Source organism: Grampus griseus (genome assembly GCF_964374135.1).
Source record: "Grampus griseus genome assembly, chromosome: 18".
In the NCBI taxonomy this organism is placed as follows: domain Eukaryota; kingdom Metazoa; phylum Chordata; class Mammalia; order Artiodactyla; family Delphinidae; genus Grampus; species Grampus griseus.
The window spans coordinates 63,454,055-63,475,856 of record NC_139012.1 but is presented as its reverse complement, the minus strand read 5'-3'; the positions used below and the strand labels follow the sequence as shown (position 1 = coordinate 63,475,856).

General features: G+C 39.4%; 1 protein-coding gene across 4 annotated transcripts in view; it reads right to left on the bottom strand.

The window, feature by feature from the left end:
• Nucleotides 1–132: 132 nt before the first annotated feature.
• The window catches only part of RNASEH2B (ribonuclease H2 subunit B), an 81,311-nt gene continuing 59,641 nt past the window's right edge, over nt 133–21,802 (bottom strand). The window contains exons 10-14 of one of the 4 annotated variants that reach the window (XM_082675789.1): nt 11,458–11,538; nt 6,872–6,898; nt 3,911–3,940; nt 3,526–3,640; nt 133–246 (exon numbers count right to left, since the gene is read on the bottom strand). In XM_082675789.1, coding sequence (XP_082531915.1) covers nt 3,632–3,640; nt 3,911–3,940; nt 6,872–6,898; nt 11,458–11,538 — 147 coding nt within the window. In that variant the 3' untranslated portion in view covers nt 133–246; nt 3,526–3,631. Of the gene's footprint in view, nt 247–3,525; nt 3,641–3,805; nt 3,941–6,871; nt 6,899–8,663; nt 9,047–11,457; nt 11,539–21,802 lie in introns of those variants that run through there. The other 3 variants (XM_082675790.1, XM_082675788.1, XM_082675787.1) reach the window with 3 other exon arrangements.

Genomic DNA, 21,802 nt, shown 5'->3' with positions numbered 1-21,802 from the left:
CGACCCTGAGAAGCATATAAACTGGAGGAGTGTATAAGTCTGTGTATCAAAAGGTGTACGAATCTAACCATTTCTGCCTTATTCAGATGAGGTCAAAGCCTGTGGACATTGTCCAAGGACACTAACAAATGGCCTTTCACTTGCCTTCCTAGACTCAGAGCTCCTTGCCTTCCACCAAGAGGTTCAACTGTATAATGCAGCTAACTCTGGAGATCTCCAAATCTTGGATTAGTCCTGGAGAAAGGGCTGTTTGGGGAAAAAAAAATACGTGATACAAGGCAGCTAGTTAAGTTAGATCAACTTTAAGAACAGAGAAAGTCAAGCTTAACCTATGTGAAGAGGCTGTCTTTCAAATCTGGTGAAGGGGTGACTTCCCAGGATGCAACGCAAGTCAAAGTTAGGGCCTCTGGGGAAGGGAGTTAATTTGGTGCGGAGAGCCCGGCAGTCGGAAGTCCTGAGTTTACTAGCTGTGTGACCTTGGGCAAATGAAATGACCTTACCCTTCTCAACTGTAAAATGGAGGAAATAATACCAATTGTGCCACATGGTTTCCGGAAGGATTTTAAACACATAAATTCATGGGAAAAGTGCTTAAAAATTGCAAGGCACTTTGCCAGTCTTTGTTATTACTTTCTAAGAATTATGCTCTTTGCAGTTCTTTCCACTGCAAAGTAATGTAATCTATGGAAAATGAAGAAAAGAGACAAATATATAACATGAACACAACAGCCAGAGTGAACATGTTGGTGTATTTGCTTCCAGTCAAACAGATGAGAGAATCCACCCAAGGAGCTCAGACGAGGGCCTGATGCGGGGTGAGCACAGGACAGATGCTAATCAAGGGCATAGCCTCACAGAGGTGGAGGAGATGAGGCGCCCCAAGCAGCAGTGACCGCAGGGCAGGACATCAAACAACCCAATGATCTAGTCTCATCTCACACGGAAGACACCACTGTGGGTCAGCCATGCTAGTGGTTTGTCCATGGGTCAGAGTTAAGGCAGGATTAGGACTACAACCAAGTATAAGACCAGCTCCTTTAAATTAATTGGCCTTTTTAGACCAACTATTTTACTTTTTAAAAGTAAACTTTTTAGTTTCGTTTGAAACATGGTTGCTCATTTTCACTTCATTTTCATCTGTTTACTGTTATTGTCATCGTAAGTTTGCATGCAGTATAAACACTGTACATTTAGTAAGTGTAAATGGGTACATTTCAGCTTCTCACTTCCAAATTGCCTTTGTGTCTGGCTAAAGCCCTGAGTAAGAGTAAGAGAAACGGGAGCGTGGGAGTGGAGGGCGGCGCACTAAAAATAGACCTGAACGGATGAAACCCAGTCCCCCTTGACATCCACATTAAACCTGATGGAGGGGAATCTCTTTGGGAGTCAGAACCCGAGAAGCACAAACCTGGAAGATGAAAGAGCCTGAGAGCTAGAGTACAAGGAAGATTTAAATCGAAGATAAACCAGGCACAAAAAAGGAAAGGATGTTGGTAATCTGAGATCAGTTTCAGAAATACGAATGGTTTGATGAAAATGATGGAGGCTCTTGTGTGTGTACACAAGTGGTTTTAGAGTTTGCAGAAATCTTTTGAAACTTTCCCCAAACTCAGCACATTAATCAAAAAGATAAATGATGTAAGTAAGATAAGCAAAGTGCCAAAGGATCTGAGTTTTCTGCGCTACCCCAATGTTTGGTACTGTACCTGTGGTAATAAAGTCTAAAAAGTCTCGTTTGAAATTCTTTAAATTTGAAGGAAGGATAGGATATATACGTGTATGTCTGTACATACGTATGTATGTTTGTGGGTGCATATGTGTATATGTGCATGTATTTGTATTTAAGTGTGTGTGTATATACATGTGTGTCAATTTGTGTATATTGTGCATGTATATATATAAAGTCCACACTGATTTGTTCCTAATATTATTCCCCAGAATAGCACTTGGCAGGTAGGTGTAACACCTTTAGTTTTTCACTCTTCAACTACTATTCAACTCCTAGTTAACACTGCACATTGCAAGTAGGATTAGTATCTTGACATCAAAAGTAAACTCAAATATGGAAGAAAACAAAACTGATGATTTCAGATTCCCATTTAATCTATAGCTAAGTCATGATGTGAGCACCTATTTAAAGCTCCTGAAATCTAATGTACAGTGTAGTGACTATAGTTAATAATACTGTATTGTATACTTGAAATTTGCTGAGAGAATAGATCTTCAGTGTTCTCATCTCACACACACACACGGTAAACAAGTGAGGTGACAAATATGTTAATGAGCTTGGTTATGGTAATCATGTCACAATCTTTGTGTATCAAAACATCACATTGTACACTTTAAATATATACAATTTGTCAATTATACCTCTATAAAGCTGGAAAAAAATAAAAGCTTCTGTGAAGACAAGGAGTATATAGACCACATATACTCTCAAACTTCAATAATTTAGGTTATGGGCTTTATATGAATAATCTTTAAATGCCATGTAAAAGCAAATTTATTAACAGCACAGATGTAAACAATGTATTCTAACTTGAGACATTCTGACGCAGATAAAATGACTACAGTAAGTGAAGTTTAATCAACTGATAGAAGAAAATTCACAGCTCTTTATCCAGAGATTAAAGATTATTTCTATTAAGCCTCTACAAGGAGTTTATGAATATGTTCTTAAACTTCAACTCTTAAGAGCACCACAGAAAACCACTCAGAATGAAACTTGAATTCCAAAGTTCAGCCATAAAATGTCAAGGAACCCCATTTTGTACTGCAGAACACTTTTCTGAGGTGTCCGGTACAGACTAACTGATTGATCGATTGATTACCTCATACCTTTATAGAAGGCCTGCTCTGCGCTGCCCCATGTTAGGTGCTGTGGACATAACTGTGACCTAGTCAGGCAAGGTTCTATGAAGAGGGTGAGGCAGGAAGATGGGAGAGGATTGGAGGCAAGTGAGGAATTAGGAATTGCATCTCTGAGAAAATGATGCTTGAGATGCTTGAAATGACATGATGGAACAAATCATGTGAAGATCTGGAGGAAGGATATAAAAGATAAACAAGTCACACAAAGGCACTGATATGGGAACAGTGTGGCATATTCAAGGACCAACAAGAAGGTCATGTAATAGCTTAGACAATTTGAAAGACCAAGATAGATCAAGATCATGACTTTGACCCTTGGGATAAAAAGGTCAAGTCTCAATTAGTGAGGACACTGGTTAGAATACTCAACCTATCCAACATTTGTGCCCAACCTATCCAGTGTGTACCAACATCTACCAACTGCATATTCTGTGCAAGACACAAGGTGAATAGTACAGAGTCAACATTTGTGCCCAACCTATCCAGTGTGTACCAACATCTACCAACTGCATACTCTGTGCGAGACACAAGGTGAATAGTACAGAGTCAACATTTGTGCCCAACCTATCCAGTGTGTACCAACATCTACCAACTGCATACTCTGTGCGAGACACAAGGTGAATAGCACAGAGTTCCTGCTGTTAAGTAGCTTACCTTCAACAGGGGTGATAATTCAAGAGTTTAAGTAGCCTTTCTCTCATCCTTTTGCCTTTTGGGTTGGGTGTCACTCTCCTGGCTCCTATGGCACCCTGCCTTACAACTACAGCTGCTGTGGGGATTAAATGAATTATTATACGTAAAGTGCTCAGAACAGTGCCAAGCACATAAATGCTAGACAGTATTTGTTGTTATTAGTATCATTAGTTATTAGTATTATGAAATGATCACATGAGAAACAGGATATTAGCACAATTTCAAGGTATCAGAAATGGAGGGGCATTTCACAAAATAACTGACCAGTACTCTCAAGGTGTCAAGGTCATGGAAAGATAAAGAAAGACTGAGAGACACATTACAGAAAAGAGGAGATATACTTAACTAAATGCAATGTGGAAGGATGGACTGGACCCTGGAATGGAAAAACATTAGTGTAAAAATAGATGAAACTCAAACAAGGGGGTAGATTAGTTAATAATATTGTGTTATTGTAAAGTCCCTGGTTTTGATAATTGTACTGGTTATATAAGGTGTTAAGGTTAGAGGAAGCTGAGTGAAGGGTATATGTATACTCTCTACTGTTTTTGCAACTTTTCTATAAGTCTAATGTTATTTCAAAGTAAAAAAGTAAAGACAAAGAAATTGGCACAGAAATGTCAGAGATGTTGGAACTAGCAGACAAGAACATTTAAGCAGCTATTGTTAACGAACTACTTGAAGGAGAACACAATGAGGAGAGAAACGCGAAGATATAAAAAGGAGCCAAATGGAACATCTAGAGCTGAAAATTCCAATATATGAAATAAAAGTTCACTGAGGTTATAGAAAATAAAACACTACAAGACAAAGTAAAATTGAAAATAAAGAAGAAGAACAGAAGTTAAAGGACCTGTGGGACATCAAGTCGTCTAGCATACATGTAACTGGAGTCCCAGAAGCCAAGAGGGTGAAGAGAAAAGGGGGTGGGTGGGTGAAGAACAGAAAATTTATAGACATACTGGCCAGAAATTTTCCAAATTTAATGAAAATAATCAAGAAAACAACGAAGAGACACAACCAAATCAGGTATGAAAGAAGGAATATCACTAGATTCACAGACATAAAAAGGATAATAAAAATATAAGAAACAAGTTATACCAATAAATTTGACAACTAGATGAAAGATACATTTCTTGAAAGACATAAATTACTAAAACTGGCACAAGAAAAAGAAGAAAATTAGAATAGCTTTACATTATAGAAATTGAACTAGTAACTAAAAAATTTCCCAGAAAAAAAAAAAATTCCAGGCCCAAATGGCTTCACTAGTGAATTCTGTCCAACATAAAAAGGAAAAACAATACTAATCTCACAAAAACGCTTTCAGAAAATGGGTGATGACAGACTATTTCCCAACTCATTTAATAAAGTCAGCTTTACTCTGATACCAAAACTAGACAAAATCATTACAAATAAGGAAAACTACAGACCAATATCCCTCATGAACAGAGATTAAAAAAATCGTTAATAAAATATTAGGAAATAAAACACAATACTATATATGAAAAGACCAAGTGAGTTTATCCCAGGAATATAAAGTTCAACATTCAAAAATCGATCATTATACTTCACATATTAAAATATATTCCTTTACTAAAGGAAAACTGCATGATCATCTCAATAGATGAAGAAAACTTATTGGACAAAATTCAATATCCATTCATGATTAAAACTCTCACTGAGAAGAACTTCCTCAGTCTGATAAAGGAAATCTACAAAAACCACACACATAGATCGACAGTAGCAGCAAGCACACCTCTTGCCTGGGTCTTGGTTTCTAAATACCATTCTCCTCTAAAAGGAACCCTGGCTCCTTGGGAAAGAGGCTGATTCCAGGGCTTGGACACGGAAAATACATGAAGAGTCTGGAATACCCTCTTGCAGAAGAAGTAATGAAGTATTTAAAAATGAATGAAACATAACAAAAAGATACAGTAGGCAGCTTGAAGGGACTCCTACTGGCCCTTCTGGGACAATATGAGGAACAGAATAATGTAATTTAAATCACTGGATAAAATAACCTTCAAGTGCATGATGATATAAGCTCATAAATGAATAAATAAGTAGAGAAGGGAAAGCCCTTCCTTCTAGAAAAATGTCAAAGTAAATAAATATAAATGTAAAATAAATAAATATAAAAGAAATGATGGAGTTGGAAAAAACATCAGTTTTATTTTAAAACTTGTGAGTGAATGCTGAATGAGGAATAGAATACTTAAAAGTGCCAGAGTATTTGCCCACAAATCACTTATTAATTACAAAGAGAAAAATAATAACTCTACAGTGGATAAACCTGGTGGACACCACCTTAATCAAGCAATCAAAGTTAACATCCCTAGTACTGAGTCATGTGACTCTTGACATGGTGCACTAAGAAAGACACAGCATTACTTCTGTGGGTGCCCAAAAGGTAAAACTTGGATCTAATCAAGAGGATACATTAGGCAAACTCAAAGTGAGGAACATTCGACTAAATAACCAGCCTGTGCTCTTCAAAAATGTCAAGGTCAAGTAAGACAAGGAATAGGTGAGAAATTTTTCCAGATTAAAGAAGACAAAAGAAGGCTCAGTGCCAGACAGTTTTACCATGGATGTTCTTTAGAAGTTTCCAGAAATAGATTGTTCTTATGCAAAATTATTCCTTCCAGAATACTGGGAAAGATTGAAAGCCAGCTGAATTCTAACACTAAGATCTAACAGCAATATTGCTTTCGAATATAGATGCAAACATTCTAAATAAAAGCCGAGAAAACCTAATTGAGAACTAGATTTGACAATGGTTAAACCAGATAGGGAGCATCCATGATGCTCTCCTTTATCTACTGCCAGGTAGAGTTTAGTGTAGGAACTCAAGCACAGTTTAATTGTGATAAAAACTCTACAACCAGCACAAGAGATGCCAAAAAGATATTTGATAACAACCAATACCAATGACTAATTAAAACTTTAAGGAAACTAAGTATAAAAGGAAATACCAAAGATAGATATTCTTTATCCCATTAACAATAGCTAGTGTCAGAACTGATGGTAACGCACATTAATAAAATCACAAATTAGGCAAAGATAACTACTATTACATATTATTCTTCAATACTGTTCTAGGTAGTCTTACCCATGTAATATGATATAAAAGATATAAAAGAGCTACTATAACTATCAGAACTGCACACAAATTTTTCGAAGTTAAAATTATGTACCTTATTATGCATTGAAAACCCAATATGAATAAAATTTTAAAATTTAGATTAATAGTTTAGTAAATTAGTTATTTAAAGGATAAATATATAAAAATGTAATACTTTACCACAAAATAGCCAGTTAGGAGATATAACTGAAAAAAAAAAAAAAGATTTCATTAATAGCAACAAGAATACCTAGAGATACTCCTAAAAAGGAGTATCTAGAACCTACATGAAGATGAAGAACCAAATGTTAGTGAAAGGTATGATTAGGATTTTAGTAAATATAGACAAATACCATATTCCTGAATAAGGACACTGACTTTTGTAAAGACGTGTTTTTCTCAAAATAATTTATGGGTCTTTCAAAATCTCAGTAAAACCCATTAGAATTTACTCTTAGAACCTGTAAAAATGATCCTACAAATCTAATGGAAAAAATAAAAAGATGAGAAAATAATTACAAACCAAGGGAAAAAAATTACAATGAACACAGTGGACAAAAATGAATGTCTTTAAGTTATAAAATACTTTTTAGAATCAATAAGAAAAATACTGATACTCCAATAATTTAACAAAGGGCATAAACAAATAATTCTCTATAAGATGGCAAATGATAGGTAAATGTGAAAAAATGAACATTATTATTACTGTGGACAAAAAAATGTTGCCTGCCATTTCAGAAAACAACAAATGCTGCCCACCATCAAGCCATCAGCCTCTGCAGAGCTTCCCCTCACCCGCCCCCCCACCTCGGTGTGCCCTGAGGGGAATTCAGGATGGAGAAAAACAGAATACTGGCCCTGAACCAGAATACTGGTTCAGATGCATATCAAAGGAGTAATTTCAATGAGCCCAGACTCTTGCATCTTCCCATACCCAGAAAAGCACTAAACTCATTAACTTGAGATGTCTGGGGTTTCTTTTGTGTGTGTATGATTAGCAGTAATCTTTTGATGTTTGACTGCATGTTTTTTTTTTTCAACAAAAATTCCTACATATCCTGGCTTCTCTCTTACCTCTTTGTAACAGTTCCTCAGAGCTATCTGAGAGGCTGCCTCCCAGGCTATAGTCCTCTGTAAGTTCCCTGAATAAAACATAACTCTCAACTTTCAGGTTGTGTGGGGTTTTCTTCAGTCGACATTATTAATCAGGAAAATGTGAATTAAAACCACACCAACATGACTTTTTTCCACTTATTTGCAAAGACACTACTCAAAGCTAATAAGGACTCATACCATCATTTGTTAGAGTGCAAGATACTATAACCTTTCTGTGAAATATATTCCCAAAAGTATATATTTGAAAAACTTAGTTATTAATCAGTAAGCCCACTTCTAAAAATCCATTCTAAGAAAACAATAAAAGATACGGACAAATATTTACATAGAATCTGATTCTTCCAATAGCAAATGTTTAAAAATAATACAAATGTCCAAAATAGGACTATGATCATTAAATAATCAAATACTCAAATAATTAAAAATTACTGTCATTAAAGAAGTATATTTATGAAGAAGAGTAGCCTGGGAAAATGCTCACAAAATGATGTCAAGAAAAAAGGTTATAAAATTACTATTATAATTCCTTTAAAAATTATTATAGAAGAAAATACACCATATTACCTCCAGGTAATGAAAAGTCAGGAGATTATAATTTTTGTTTTATACTTTTCTCTATTTTCTGCAAAGAACATGTATTCATAAAACAGAAAATACATTAAACAAAAGATTTACCCAAAACTAAAGGCTTTTAAAAAGTAGTAGTTTATCTGATAGTTGTGTTATATTTCTCTCAGTATATTGAAAACCATATTGCTATAGCTACCATGTGCAACGTTGCATAAAATAACAGGCATACACTCAAATATCGTCACACATCAGTTTATTGAGGAAATTGTGATGCTAGAGGTTAATTCTATTCACTTGATTACTTTTCATGATGTCAAACAAAACTCCAAAGGCCACAAGCCATGAAGTTATACAATTACTTTCCCATATTTTGTTCAGGAAAACACAAAAATCAAACACAAAGAAATGTTCAAGTGAATCTGAAAATTGCCCCCTTCCTACTTTTTTTTAAAAGGTGGTAATTAAGGGTTAGGAAGTACAGTGGAATGGAGGAAGGCTGAAAATGGGACATGTAGAAGGCAAATATTTTTGCTTGATTTAATTTTCAAAGTTTCAAATCTTTCCAATTTTTTTAACATGTTTTGCACCAAAAAAGGAATCAATACTTTTCATTCCACTCTTGTCAACTTTAGCCAAAGCCTTCTGAGCTGCAGTCATTTTGCTATTTTTCTGTTATTGAAAATAAGAGAGAAAAATTGTTATGAATGTAACATTTATAAATCATACATGCAAATCAAACAAGACCATGCATGTCTCAAGGTTCGTTAAGGGAGGTAAGCATTTGCTGCTGACATGCTTCATAAAGGAGTGATTCTTTTTAAAAGTTCTGATTTCTATTCAGAATTCAGATCTAAGAGACAAAATATGTTAAAAGAGGCAGGAGACAAAACTGCCACCTTCTAAGGAGTGGAATGTTACAACCAACGGTTTACTTTAGGGGAAATAATTCTGGAGGGTGTATTAAGTGAAATAACACAAACAATGGAACTGACACAGGCAGCAATTGTCAGAGGGAGGAATTACAGCCTTGTATTACCAAATGATGAATAATTCACAACAATCTACCATCTGATTTTATTCATAGGCTCTATGGGAAACCAAGGACAAAGCTATTATATTCAAAAGATAACCTGTATTGCAAAGCATCCAGGACCAGCAGGATAGCTGTCCCATTTTTCCTCCAACAAAAAAATACTTTCTAAAAAGCTGACTCCAAATAACTCTGCCTTTTAAAATTCTCTCTCTTCCTGGTCACTGTTTTTGTTTTGTTTTGTTTTGCCATGTCCTATAACAAGCACTGGCAGAAGGGAAATAGCAGCTGATTTTACTTCAGTGTTCAGCAAAAGCATAAATGATGGGAATCAGCAAAGAAAAAATCATCTGTCTCTCTGGGAACTGTGAGACAGAGCCATTGCCAAGGTATCTGTTAAGGGCACAGTCAATATATGATCCCTAAAAATTTGCTTTTTACATTCTGTCACTTATAATTTAGTAGGCTTATATTTTGGCTGGATGGGGAAAAGTGACAGTCTCTGAGACAAGTTATCCTCCATCCCCTGCAATTAACTGACATCCTGGTCCAACCTCTTATCTCACTGGTGCGGTGCCCAAGTGGATACAATGGGAAGCAGCACTTAGAAGGGTGGGGCAGAAATACTCCTCACAGAGAAACTCGAAAATGTCCCTGCTTACAGAAGGCACTGAGATAACCAGCTGTTTTAGCCAAATCTCAAGTTGGATTATCCCCTGATAGCCCATGCCCTGATAAATTACATGTAGATTAAAGAACACAATTTTTAGAAAACATTAAATCTATGGAGAGTAAGTGTTCTTAAAATCTAGGTGGAAGTTAACCTATCTTGGGGCAAGGCAAGGTCTTTCTAAGCATAAAAATAATGAGAAAATCATAAAAAACTTCCATATTTAATCCTCAGATAAACTTAAAATAGTTCAAAAGTCAAATGAAAAGCCTAAACAAACTGGAAAATTATCTGTACCCTATATGTCATGAAAAGTGTTAATAGCCTGAATTTAGAATGAGCTCTTACAAATCAACAAGAAAAATATTACTATCCCAATATAAAAACAGGCAAGAAACATGAACTAACAATTTGCAAAAATGCAGATAGGCAATAAGCATTTGGAAAAACAACCTTTCTACCTAAAGTAGCCTACTTAGGCAAATTTTTCAAGAATAAAAATAATACTTGATGTTGTCAAGAATGTGAGATGAACACTCATCAGCAATAACGGCTGGGAGTACAAATTTCTGCTACACTTTTGGAAAGCATTTTAGCTATATATATGTATACTAGTAATCATGGAAAGAGTTCATGTTTTCTAAGACTTTACTCTTAGTTTTAAATTGTGTCTGATGAAATAGAGATGCAGACTATAAATGAGAATGTTTATCACCTCATTAAAACAAAAACAAAAAAGCAGAAGTAACCTATGTGTCCAAAAATAGGAGAATGATTAAATAGACTATATTCCCTGTGGTGAAATAAAATAACACATGACTGAATATCACAAAACCATTAATAATTTTTCAAAGAAAGCTTAATGACATGAACATTTTCACAATATAGAGCTAAATGAAAAAGGCAGAACCCCAAACTATATGTGTGTGTGTATATATATATATGATGATGTATAGGATAAATCAGTAAGAAATGTTATGAAAATACTTGCTGGGGTGGTTGCTGAATTATGGAGTTGTTAATAATTGTTGTCATTGTCATAATTTCTGGGAAGCTACTGGGCAGCAGAGTCGACAAAAAATTACCTTTGGAGCCCCTTCCTCTGCCCCATCCTATCACTCTGAATATATTGCAAAGTTTAGGCACACTCTTGCTAATAAGTATACTGCATTTCTTTATCTGTAAAAAGTCTTCTTTGCTTGACGCTTTCATCACCATTCATAATTTTGAATTAATTCTTAAGTCACAGAAATGCAAGTTAATAATTCTTCATGGTTAAAATGATAAAATCACAATCAAGCATGCAATCGTTCCTCGAAGTCCCCATGCAGCAACAGCCACAGGATTCAAGAGTATTTGCTGCTGCACCCAGACACATACCTTTACAGTCTTCAAATCTTTAGTGTTAAACTTAGTGTAATCTTCTCTTGCTTCTATGCGCTCATCTGATAACTTTACTTTCTGCAATGTTAGAGCAGTGAAGTGTCAAACGTCAGCTTGACACTTACATCAGTCCATTAAAAAAAAAACCCAACATGTATGTGCAATTTGGACCAGTAGCGAGGTCAAATGGAGCAGCAGACCCTGCAGAGGGCTTACTTTTTACAAGTCCCTTCGCTTTTTGCCAATTATCTAGGAACTAAGCCAGACGTCCCTTCCAAGAAGCAGCCTTGGTGATGGGGAGATGTGAGCAGGCAAGCCCATGACCCAGCCCTTAGGCTGTCTAGCGGTATGATCACATAATGTATGTACCAGGGACAGGGGGCATCAAGGTGACTGCTGACTTCCAGGACAGTCTAAGGGGGGGTGAATGCAGGCACAGAAGGCAAAGAAGAGAATTTCCTTTAAGATGGCCGGGGTCCAGCCAGAACCCCGACTTCATTCACCTGCAGGGCTGCTGTAATGTCCATTTAGGAATACAGGGACAGCATTCTGACTGTCACCATCTTTGTATAGCTTTATGTTCTTACCTCCTTTCAATTCAATTACCTCATTTTATCCACATAAGAACAACCTTGCAAAGCAAGCAGAAGGAAGCACAGAGGTTAAGTGAACAGCTTAAGGTCACCTAGCAGAGGACTTGAGGTGAGATCTCAACTATGGTACAAGTGCTCTTTCCATTGGACCCAATGCAATTAGGTCAACCTTTACTTCATGATTTCACCTTTCACATGAGCATTTTTCACCAATCAATGAATGTGAGAATCTTGTCAAGAGCTAGACTGTGGCCATATGTTCATATTATGGTAGGAATCTGACACATTTATTATGTAAAAGGCACATAGCAGGGCAGGTAAGTCTTGATGTTTAACATGGAGAACTGACTGCACAGGGATCACAACTTGGACTTTTACAGATTTTCAAGCTCTCTGTGGAGACGCTGGGTTGACAAGACCCAATATGGACCCACCCTAGGAAATGCAGATTTGTTCCCAGCTTCACTCTTCACACCCAGCTTTCACTACACAAAGAACTGTAGAGTCGCTACTAAAAGGTGCCACAGCCCATGTACAATACAAGTGGGTAAAATGACACGTCTTGAAATTTTTCACCAGCACACTGTTGAATACGTTGGGAAAAAAACATTAACTGTAACATCTACTTAAATTTCTGTTATTTAAAAGACTGAATCACTACAGATTTGGGGGAATGTTTCAGAAGAAATAGAAAAGTGGCTCAGAAAGACAGTAACAAAGGGTCTGACTAAATGGGTACAGTTCTGGAAAAAAAGGCAGACAGAAAAGTACAGAGGAACTAATGCTAAGATTGGTCTTATTCTTACAAATGACTTGCAAAGAAGGCACTTAGGAACATCTCCAAATCCACTGATTGCATTCAGCTCTGCCAGCTGACAGTGATAAATTCAAAAGATGCAAGGGGGTGAGAACTGGAAGCCGGGCCTCAACATAGTCAAACATAATAGTAATAAAATAATGCAAAACATATTAAGGACGAGAGGCTCCATGCTACGGATTACAACACAGATGCAAAGATACCTAACAGTCACTGGAACGTTATTTCCTGCAAACAAGCAACTATATTTCTGTAAAAATCAATCAAATCCTAGACACAGATGGGAAACCTAGCAGCAGACATTATCCTACACTTGTTTCAACTATGGTACATCATCCAGTGAAGTTTGCAATGTACAAACCGGAGCCCCAGGAAGACACAATAGAGCAGGAAACCTCAGAAAGCGACTAAAATAATCTAGGAGGTGAAGTTGAGATGTAGGAGAAATGAGATGCCAAGATCTAAATCTGGGCTTAGCCAAGTCCCGCTCAGGGGCCAAGTCCAGCTGGCTGTCTGTTTTTATAAATGAAGTTTTACTGGAACACAGCCATACTGATTGGCTTATGAATTGTCTGTGGCTGTCTTCGTGCGGCCAGAGGGTAGGTTCTCGTATTTTTGTAGAAAGAATTCAGAGCTGAGACTGAGAGGCCAAGTAAGCAAAGGATTTACTGAGTGACAGTACACTCTCAGGAGGGAGCGCAGACAGGCTCAGGTGAGCAGCAGTGAGTCCTTTCGGCAAGCTGGTTATACGGGGTGTGAAAATGATTAGGTGGAATATTCATCAAGAAGGGAGGGATTTGGGGGTAATTTCCTGGTTTTCATCCCAGGTCCACCTTCCCGAGAGGAGGGGGAGTTTCTGTCCTTATTTGGTTTTGCTCGGATCTGTCGTGGTGCCGGTGCATGATGGGTACTGCTCTGGTTGCAATGCTAATTCTACTGTAATGAGGGCATAATGAGCAAAAGGTTACATTCCGACCAGGAGGTTCCTGCCTTTCTTTGTTTGCCTCTAGGACCCTTGTCTTCACAAGACATATGGTCTCCTGTCAGCCCGGAGGTTCCCGCTTTTCTGTGTTTGCCCCTAGAACCCCTGTCATTGCAAGACGTATTATGGTCTCCTGTCACATGACCTGTGTGCCTCCCTCCTCTGCTCATGTCTGGCTAACTGCCTGCTCTAACGTCTCCCCCCTCGGGGAGTCTGGACCCTTAAAATCTTTTAAGGGTCAAAGGGTCGACGGTCCGTCTTCCGTAGCTGCTTCAAGCTGAGCAGGGGCATTGTCCCTACCAGTGGGGTCCAGATCACCTTGCTCTGTCAGAGACAGGAGGTCTCAGGGTCATGTACAGCGGCAGAGATGGGGAGTGGGGAGTAGAAGGAGGCTGCAGCCCTGTCCAGTGGGTGTTGATGGTCCCCATCTTCTCGCAGGATGGGCTGAAATCCCTGGCATACCATCACATGTAGGTGACACTGTCGTAACCTGAAGAAACAGACTTAACAAACAGGAGACTAAAAAGGCAGGGGCCCCAAATCAGCAAAAATATTACTGTAGTCAGAGGTCCAAGCAGGGGTAGGAACCAGGTCAGGTTTGGTAGTACCCCGCTGACTGCAGTCCATGTGGAGCTGGCACTGGGGTCACCCTTCCCACAAGTGTGGAGCCCCTGGGCCTGTTCGTGTATCTTTTGCACATCTTCTTCCACCTGGCCAGTGGTGGTGATGGAGGTGCAGCACATTTTTTTGGTTACTGCACACACCCCTCCCCGTTCAGCTAGCAGATAGTCCAGGGCCAGTCTGTTATCCATCACCACACTCGCTAGGAAATAAAGGGGGTCCCCATGGTCCTGGCCAGAGGAGACAGAGCATCTGGCAGGTTGCAAAGCATTGCCTCAAGGTAGGCAAAGCCGCCCATGGGGCCACCAAACAACAGCTGCTCCAGTTGCTGCCAGGATGAGGCCCATCAGCCTCTTACTTCAGGAGTGGCGGATATTATGGAGGGATACACCTAGGTTCATCTGATTACTTAGCTGGCCTAGCGTGCACTGTCCCGCAAGCAGGGCCTTATCTATCCAAGGAAAGGCCACAGCCAATCCTGGGGAGGGGAAGGAGAGCTGGGGTTATTCTGAGAAGGCAGCTGGTTTATGTTCAGGCCGCAGAGGGACAGGCGTCTGGGGCAGTGCACGCCTGGCGCACTTCTGAGGAGCTGAGCCATTCCTGTAAGTGGTTTGCCCAAGAGGGTGTACCCACGCGGCTTGAGGAGAGAGGCCACCGTTACAAGAGGGGTCGTGAGGTGTGGGGACTTTTCTGTAGGCCTTAGGAGGGCCATATTGTAAATGCCGGACAACTGGCGTTTTCCCTCCCTCTTCCACTGGTCACTAGGGGCAGGGGCAGCAAGACAGGCTAGACTCATTGCACTTGGGAATGAGTACTTGGTATTGGTTAGAAATATTGATGTGAGGGGTGAGATCCAAGCATGGAAGCTGCGTTAGGGACGGGATATGAACTTCAAGAGAGATGGGGTGAGTTTCTTGGCTAGGGCCAGCAAAACCTGATTTCCAGACTCTGAAATCACCTTTAGGACTTATCCTGATTTATTAGGAACTTAGTGAACTCACTGGTTTCGGTGTCCACCAAAATATCTGAGGGTAAGAAGGGCCTACCATTAGTCATTTCAAAGGGGCTGAGCCTCAGCTTGTCTGAGCCTGCCCGTGTTCCCTCCTGAGAGTTTACTATCTCTCAATAAATCCTCGCTTTGCTTACTTGGCCTCTTGTGACTTGTCTCTGAATTCTTTCTGTGAGGAAACAAGAACCTACCCTCTGGCAACATCTGTGGTAAGCCAGCCAGGAGAATTATTGGGAGGTCAAATATCCCTCCTCCTTTCCCTGGCAAGTCTTAGCCTCTCATCTCACTTGTGCTTGAGAGCCACTGCCTGACTTCTTGTCATTACTCTCCCTTTTGCTCCCTCTGCCTGTCACCTTTTGGACCTGCTTGCTGCAACATACGTGGGCATGGGTCAAGCATATGTAAGACACCAGGGTGTTTCCCACCACAAGACTCCTGCCGTGTAAGGATATGTGGGTCATGGAAGGGACTAGAGAGAAGATAGGTCTGTCCACCCACCTTAAAACAACTTCCATGTAACGTTTTTAGGCACACAAGCTTAAAACATAACACCCTCCCTTTCCCTGTGGCTGTCCCCACAGGATTATTTCAGGTCCACTTACGTCTGACTATCTTTGTCTCTGTGTCTCTATCTTGCTCTTATTACTTCCTTGGAAATGGGGGGAGGAAATCTGTCAGGCGTTTTCCAACCTAGCTGCTAGGTCCTACACATTTCACTACTGCATCTGCACAGGGCATGTCAAGAGAAGTTTCCAGCCATTTCCACAGGCAGCCAGGGGCACAGACCATCTGATTAACTGTGATCAGGTTCAACTTTGTGGAAATATAAAATGCAGCCTTACTTGGACTGTAAATGAAAGGAAATTAAGACTTCTCTAGATAATAGAAAGGAGACTTGTACACAGTCCTACATACCGCCTCCCTTAGTGGCCAGTGCCTGTTTTCAGATCCTGACCACCCTTTTAGAGAAAGGGGACTGGGACCTAAATAGCTCCTGGAACTATGAAGACGTCTGTTCCAGGGGAATACACCCTGGAACACATGGATTACTCAATGGTCAGAGAATCTACAGAGAAACCCTCAGGAAGGTCGTTCATCCTGGGTACCAGAGCTGTCAGGATAGGACACAGGCCCCAGCACTCTGGGGCTGGCAGAGTTGCCATGTGGCAGGGCCACTAACTACCCTGACATTGGCCAAAGTTGACAGGACTAGGTGAACAGGGATGCCTGTAGCCAGTCCTGACAGAGGGAACCCCTAAAGGGACATCCTAACTGTAGTGCTCCTCTCTTTTACGGGAGCCCTCTCTCCCTGAAGGATCAGTGGGGAGCATCTCCTCCATCCCCAAGGATTCACCCCTCAGGGTGCATTCTAAGTCACTGGGACAAGTTTTCTCTAGATTTTTTTAAACAGGAAAAGCTCATCTTCTTCTGTAATACAGCCTGGCCCCAGTATAAACTTGAGGATGATGAGATTTGGCCAGAAAATGGAAGCCTCCACTATAATACCATCGTACAGTTAGAATTTTTTTGCGAAAGGCATGGAAAACGGACAGAGATTCCTTATGTTCAGGCCCTTATGACCCTAAGAGAGAACCTGGAGCTATGCAAGTCCTGTGTTAGGGAACCTTGCAGGTTGGGACCTGTTCAAACTATTCAAAAACCCCCTCTGGTAGTATCTCTGCAGGAAAATAAGTCTCGGACAGAAGACCCAAGTCCTCTTTCGCCATCTTCAGCCCCTCCAGCACCATATAAGCCTCTTTATCCTTCCATACCAGAAGTGCAGCCAGAGCTCCTTTGCCCCCTCTAAGAAGCAACAGGCAGACCTCAGGGAATGACCAGAGTCTGCACCCCCTTTCTTTGTCTGACCTCAACCAGTGCTGCACTCACTTAGGCCGATTCTCAGAGGATCCTAGCCAGTTCACTGAAGAATTCCAGGGACTAATGCTTTCCTACGACCTTATTTGGAAGGACCTGAATGTTGCCATTTCCCACTGCAGCACCCGTGACGAAAAGACCTGTATTTGGGTGCATGCTCAAGCATATGCTGATGGATTATACACTGTCCAACCCAATTATTACCCTGTGGGCATGACAGCAGTGCCACTGATTGATCCCAATTGGGACTATGAACTAGGCCAACCTAGTATCCCTAGAAGAGACCACATGATCCTTTGCCTCACTGAAGGGATGAGACACCAGCGCATAATTAAACCTGTCAACTATGATGAGGTTTAAGAGATCGCCCAAGGTGAGGACAAAAATCCAGCCCTATTTCGGGCCTGGCTGGTAGATTCCCTCAGAAAGTATACAAATGTGGACCCAGATGCTTTTGAGGGACGCATTGTGCTTGCAACTTACTTCATTTACCATTCGGCCCCTGACATCCATAGGAAGCTGCAAAAGCTTGCCGTGGGTCCCCAAACCCCTCTCAACCTTCTTATGGATATGGCCTTCAGTGTCTTTAACAATACGGACCAGAGATAGCCTCATCCACCAGAAGGCAGACAGCAGAAGCAAGAACAACAGGCCTGCAGCCTGTAGCACAAAAACCACATTCACAGAAAGATAGACAAGATGAAAAGGCAGAGGGCTATGTACCAGATGAAGTAAAAAGATAAAACCCCAGAAAAACAACTAAATGAAGTGGAGATAGGCAACCTTCCAGAAAAAGAATTCAGAATATTGATAGTGAAGATGATCCAGGACCTCGGAAAAAGAATGGAGGCAAAGATCGAGAAGATGCAAGAAATGTTTAACAAAGACCTAGAAGAATTAAAGAACAAACAAACAGAGATGAACAATACAATAACTGAAATGAAAACTACACTAGAAGGAATCAATAGCAGAATAACTGAGGCAGGAGAACGGATAAGTGACCTGGAAGACAGAATGGTGGAATTCACTGCTGTGGAACAGAAGAAAAAAGAATGAAAAGAAATGAAGACAGCCGAAGAGACCTCTGGGACAACATTAAATGCAACAACATTCGCATTATGGGGGTCCCAGAAGGAGAAGAGAGAGAGAAAGGACCAGAGAAAATATTTGAAGAGATTATAGTCGAAAACTTCCCTAACATGGGAAAGGAAATAGCTACCCAAGTCCAGGAAGCGCAGCAGTAATCAAGACAAGACACACAGTAATCAAACTGGCAAAAATTAAAGACAAAGAAAATTTATTAAAAGCAGCAAGGGAAAAATGACAATTAACACACAAGGGAACTCCCATAAGGTTAATGGCTGATTTCTCAGCAGAAACTCTACAAGCCAGAAGCGAGTGGCATGATATATTTAAAGTGATGAAAGGGAAGAACCTACAATCAAGATTACTCTACCCGGCTAGGATCTCATCCAGATTGGAAGGAGAAATCAAAAGCTTTACAGACAAGCAAAAGCTAAGAGAATTCAGCACCACCAAACGAGCTCTAAAACAAATGCTAAAGGAACTTCTCTAAGTGGGAATTACAAGAGAAGAAAAGCACCTACAAAAACAAACCCAAAACAATTAAGAAAATGGTCATAGGAACATACATATCGATAATTACCTTAAACGTAAATGGATTAAATGCTCCAACCAAAAGACAGAGGCTTGCTGAATGGATACAAAAACAAGACCCATATATATGCTGTCTACAAGAGACCCACTTCAGACCTAGGGACACATACAGACTGAAACTGAGGGGATGGAAAAAGATATTCCTGCAAATGGAAATCAAAAGAAAGCTGGAGTAGCTATACTCATATCAGATAAAACAGACTTTAAAGTAAAGAATGTTACAAGAGACAAGGAAGAACATTACATAATGATCAAGGGATCAATCCAAGAAGAAGATATAACAATTACAAATATATATGCACCCAACATAGGAGCACCTTAATACATAAGGCAACTGCTAACAGCTATGAAAGAGGAAATCGACAGTAACACAATAATAGTGGGGAACTTTATCACCAATGGACAGATCATCCAAAATGAAAGTAAATAAGGAAACAGAAGCTTTAAATGACACAACAGACCAGATAGATTTAATTGATATTTATGGGACATTCCATCCCAAAACAGCAGATTACACTTTCTTCTCAAGTGCCCATGGAACATTCTCCAGGATCGATCACATCTTGGGTCACAAATCAAGCCTCAGTAAATTTAAGAAAACTGAAATCATATCAAGCATCTTTTCTGACCACAAGGCTATGAGATTAGAAATGCATTACAGGGAAAAAAACGTAAAAAACAAAAACACATGGAGGCTAAACAATACATTACTAAATAACCAAGAGATCACTGAAGAAATCAAAGAGGAGATCAAAAAATACCTAGAGACAAATGACAATGAAAACACGATGATCCAAAACCTATGGGATGCAGCAACAGCAGTTCTAAGAGGGAAGTTTATAGCTATACAAGCCTACCTCAAGAAACAAGAAAAATCTCAAATAAACAATCTAAACTTACACCTAAAGCAACTAGAGAAAGAAGAAAAAACAAAACCCAAAATTAGCAAAAGGAAAGAAATCATAAAGATCAGAGCAGAAATAAATGAAATAGAAACAAAGAAAACAATAGCAAACATTAATAAAACTAAAAGCTGGTTCTTTGAGAAGATAAGCAAAATTGATAAACCATTAGCCAGACTCATCAAGAAAAAGAGGGAGAGGACTCAAATCAATAAAATTAGAAATGAAAAAGGAGAAGTTACAGCAGACAATGCAGAAATACAAAGCATCCTAAGAGACTACTACAAGCAACTCTATGCCAATAAAATGGACAACCTGGAAGAAATGGACAAATTCTTAGAAATGCACAACCTGCCAAGACTGAATCAAGAAGAAATAGAAAATATGAACAGACCAATCACAAGCACTGAAATTGAAACTGTGATTAAAAATCTTCCAACAAACAAAAGCCCAGGACCAGACGGCTTCACAAGCGAATTCTATCAAACATTTAGAGAAGAGCTAACACCTATCCTTCTCAAACTCTTCCAAAATATAGCAGAGGGAGGAACACTCCCAAATTCCTTCTATGAGGCCACCATCACCTTGATACCAAAACCAGACAAGGATGTCACAAAGAAAGAAAACTACAGGCCAATATCACTGATGAACATAGATGCAAAAATCCTCAACAAAATACTAGCAAACAGAATCCAACAGCACATTAAACAGATCATACACCATGATCAAGTAGGGTTTATTCCAGGAATGCAAGGATTCTTCAATATACGCAAATCTATCAACATGATACACCATATTAACAAACTGAAGGAGAAAAACCATATGATCATCTCAATAGATGCAGAGAAAGCTTTTGACAAAATTCAACACCCATTTATGATAAAAACCCTGCAGAAAATAGGCATAGAGGGAACTTTCCTCAACATAATAAAGGCCATATATGACAAGCCCACAGCCAACATCATCCTCAATGGTGAAAAACCGAAAGCATTTCCACTAAGATCAGGAACAAGACAAGGTTGCCCACTCTCACCACTGTTATTCAACATAGTTTTGGAAGTTTTAGCCACAGCAATCAGAGAAGAAAAGGAAATAAAAGGAATCCAAATCGGAAAAGAAGAAGTAAAGCTGTCACTGTTTGCAGATGACATGATACTATACATAGAAAATCCTAAAGATGCTACCAGAAAACTACTAGAGCTAATCAATGAATTTGGTAAAGTAGCAGGATACAAAATTAATGCACAGAAATCTCTGGCATTCCTATACACTAATGATGAAAAATCTGAAAGTGAAATCAAGAAACCACTCCCATTTACCACTGCAACAAAAAGAATAAAATATCTAGGAATAAACCTACCTAAGGAGACAAAAGACCTATATGCAGAAAATTATAAGACACTGATGAAAGAAATTAAAGATGATACAAATAGATGGAGAGATATACCATGTTCTTGGATTGGAAGAATCAACATTGTAAAAATGACTCTACTACCCAAAGCAATCTACAGATTCAATGCAATCCCTATCAAACTACCACTGGCATTTTTCACAGAACTAGAACAAAAAATTTCGCAATTTGTATGGAAACACAAAAGACCCTGAATAGCCAAAGCAATCTCGAGAACGAAAAAAGGAGCAGGAGGAATCGGGCTCCCTGACTTCAGACTATACTACAAAGCTACAGTAAACAAGACAGTATGGTACTGGCACAAAAACAGAAAGATAGATCAATGGAACAGGATAGAAAGCCCAGAGATAAACCCACGCACATATGGTCACCTTATCTTTGACAAAGGTGGCAGGAATGTACAGTGGAGAAAGGACAGCCTCTTCAATAAGTGGTGCTGGGAAAACTGGACAGGT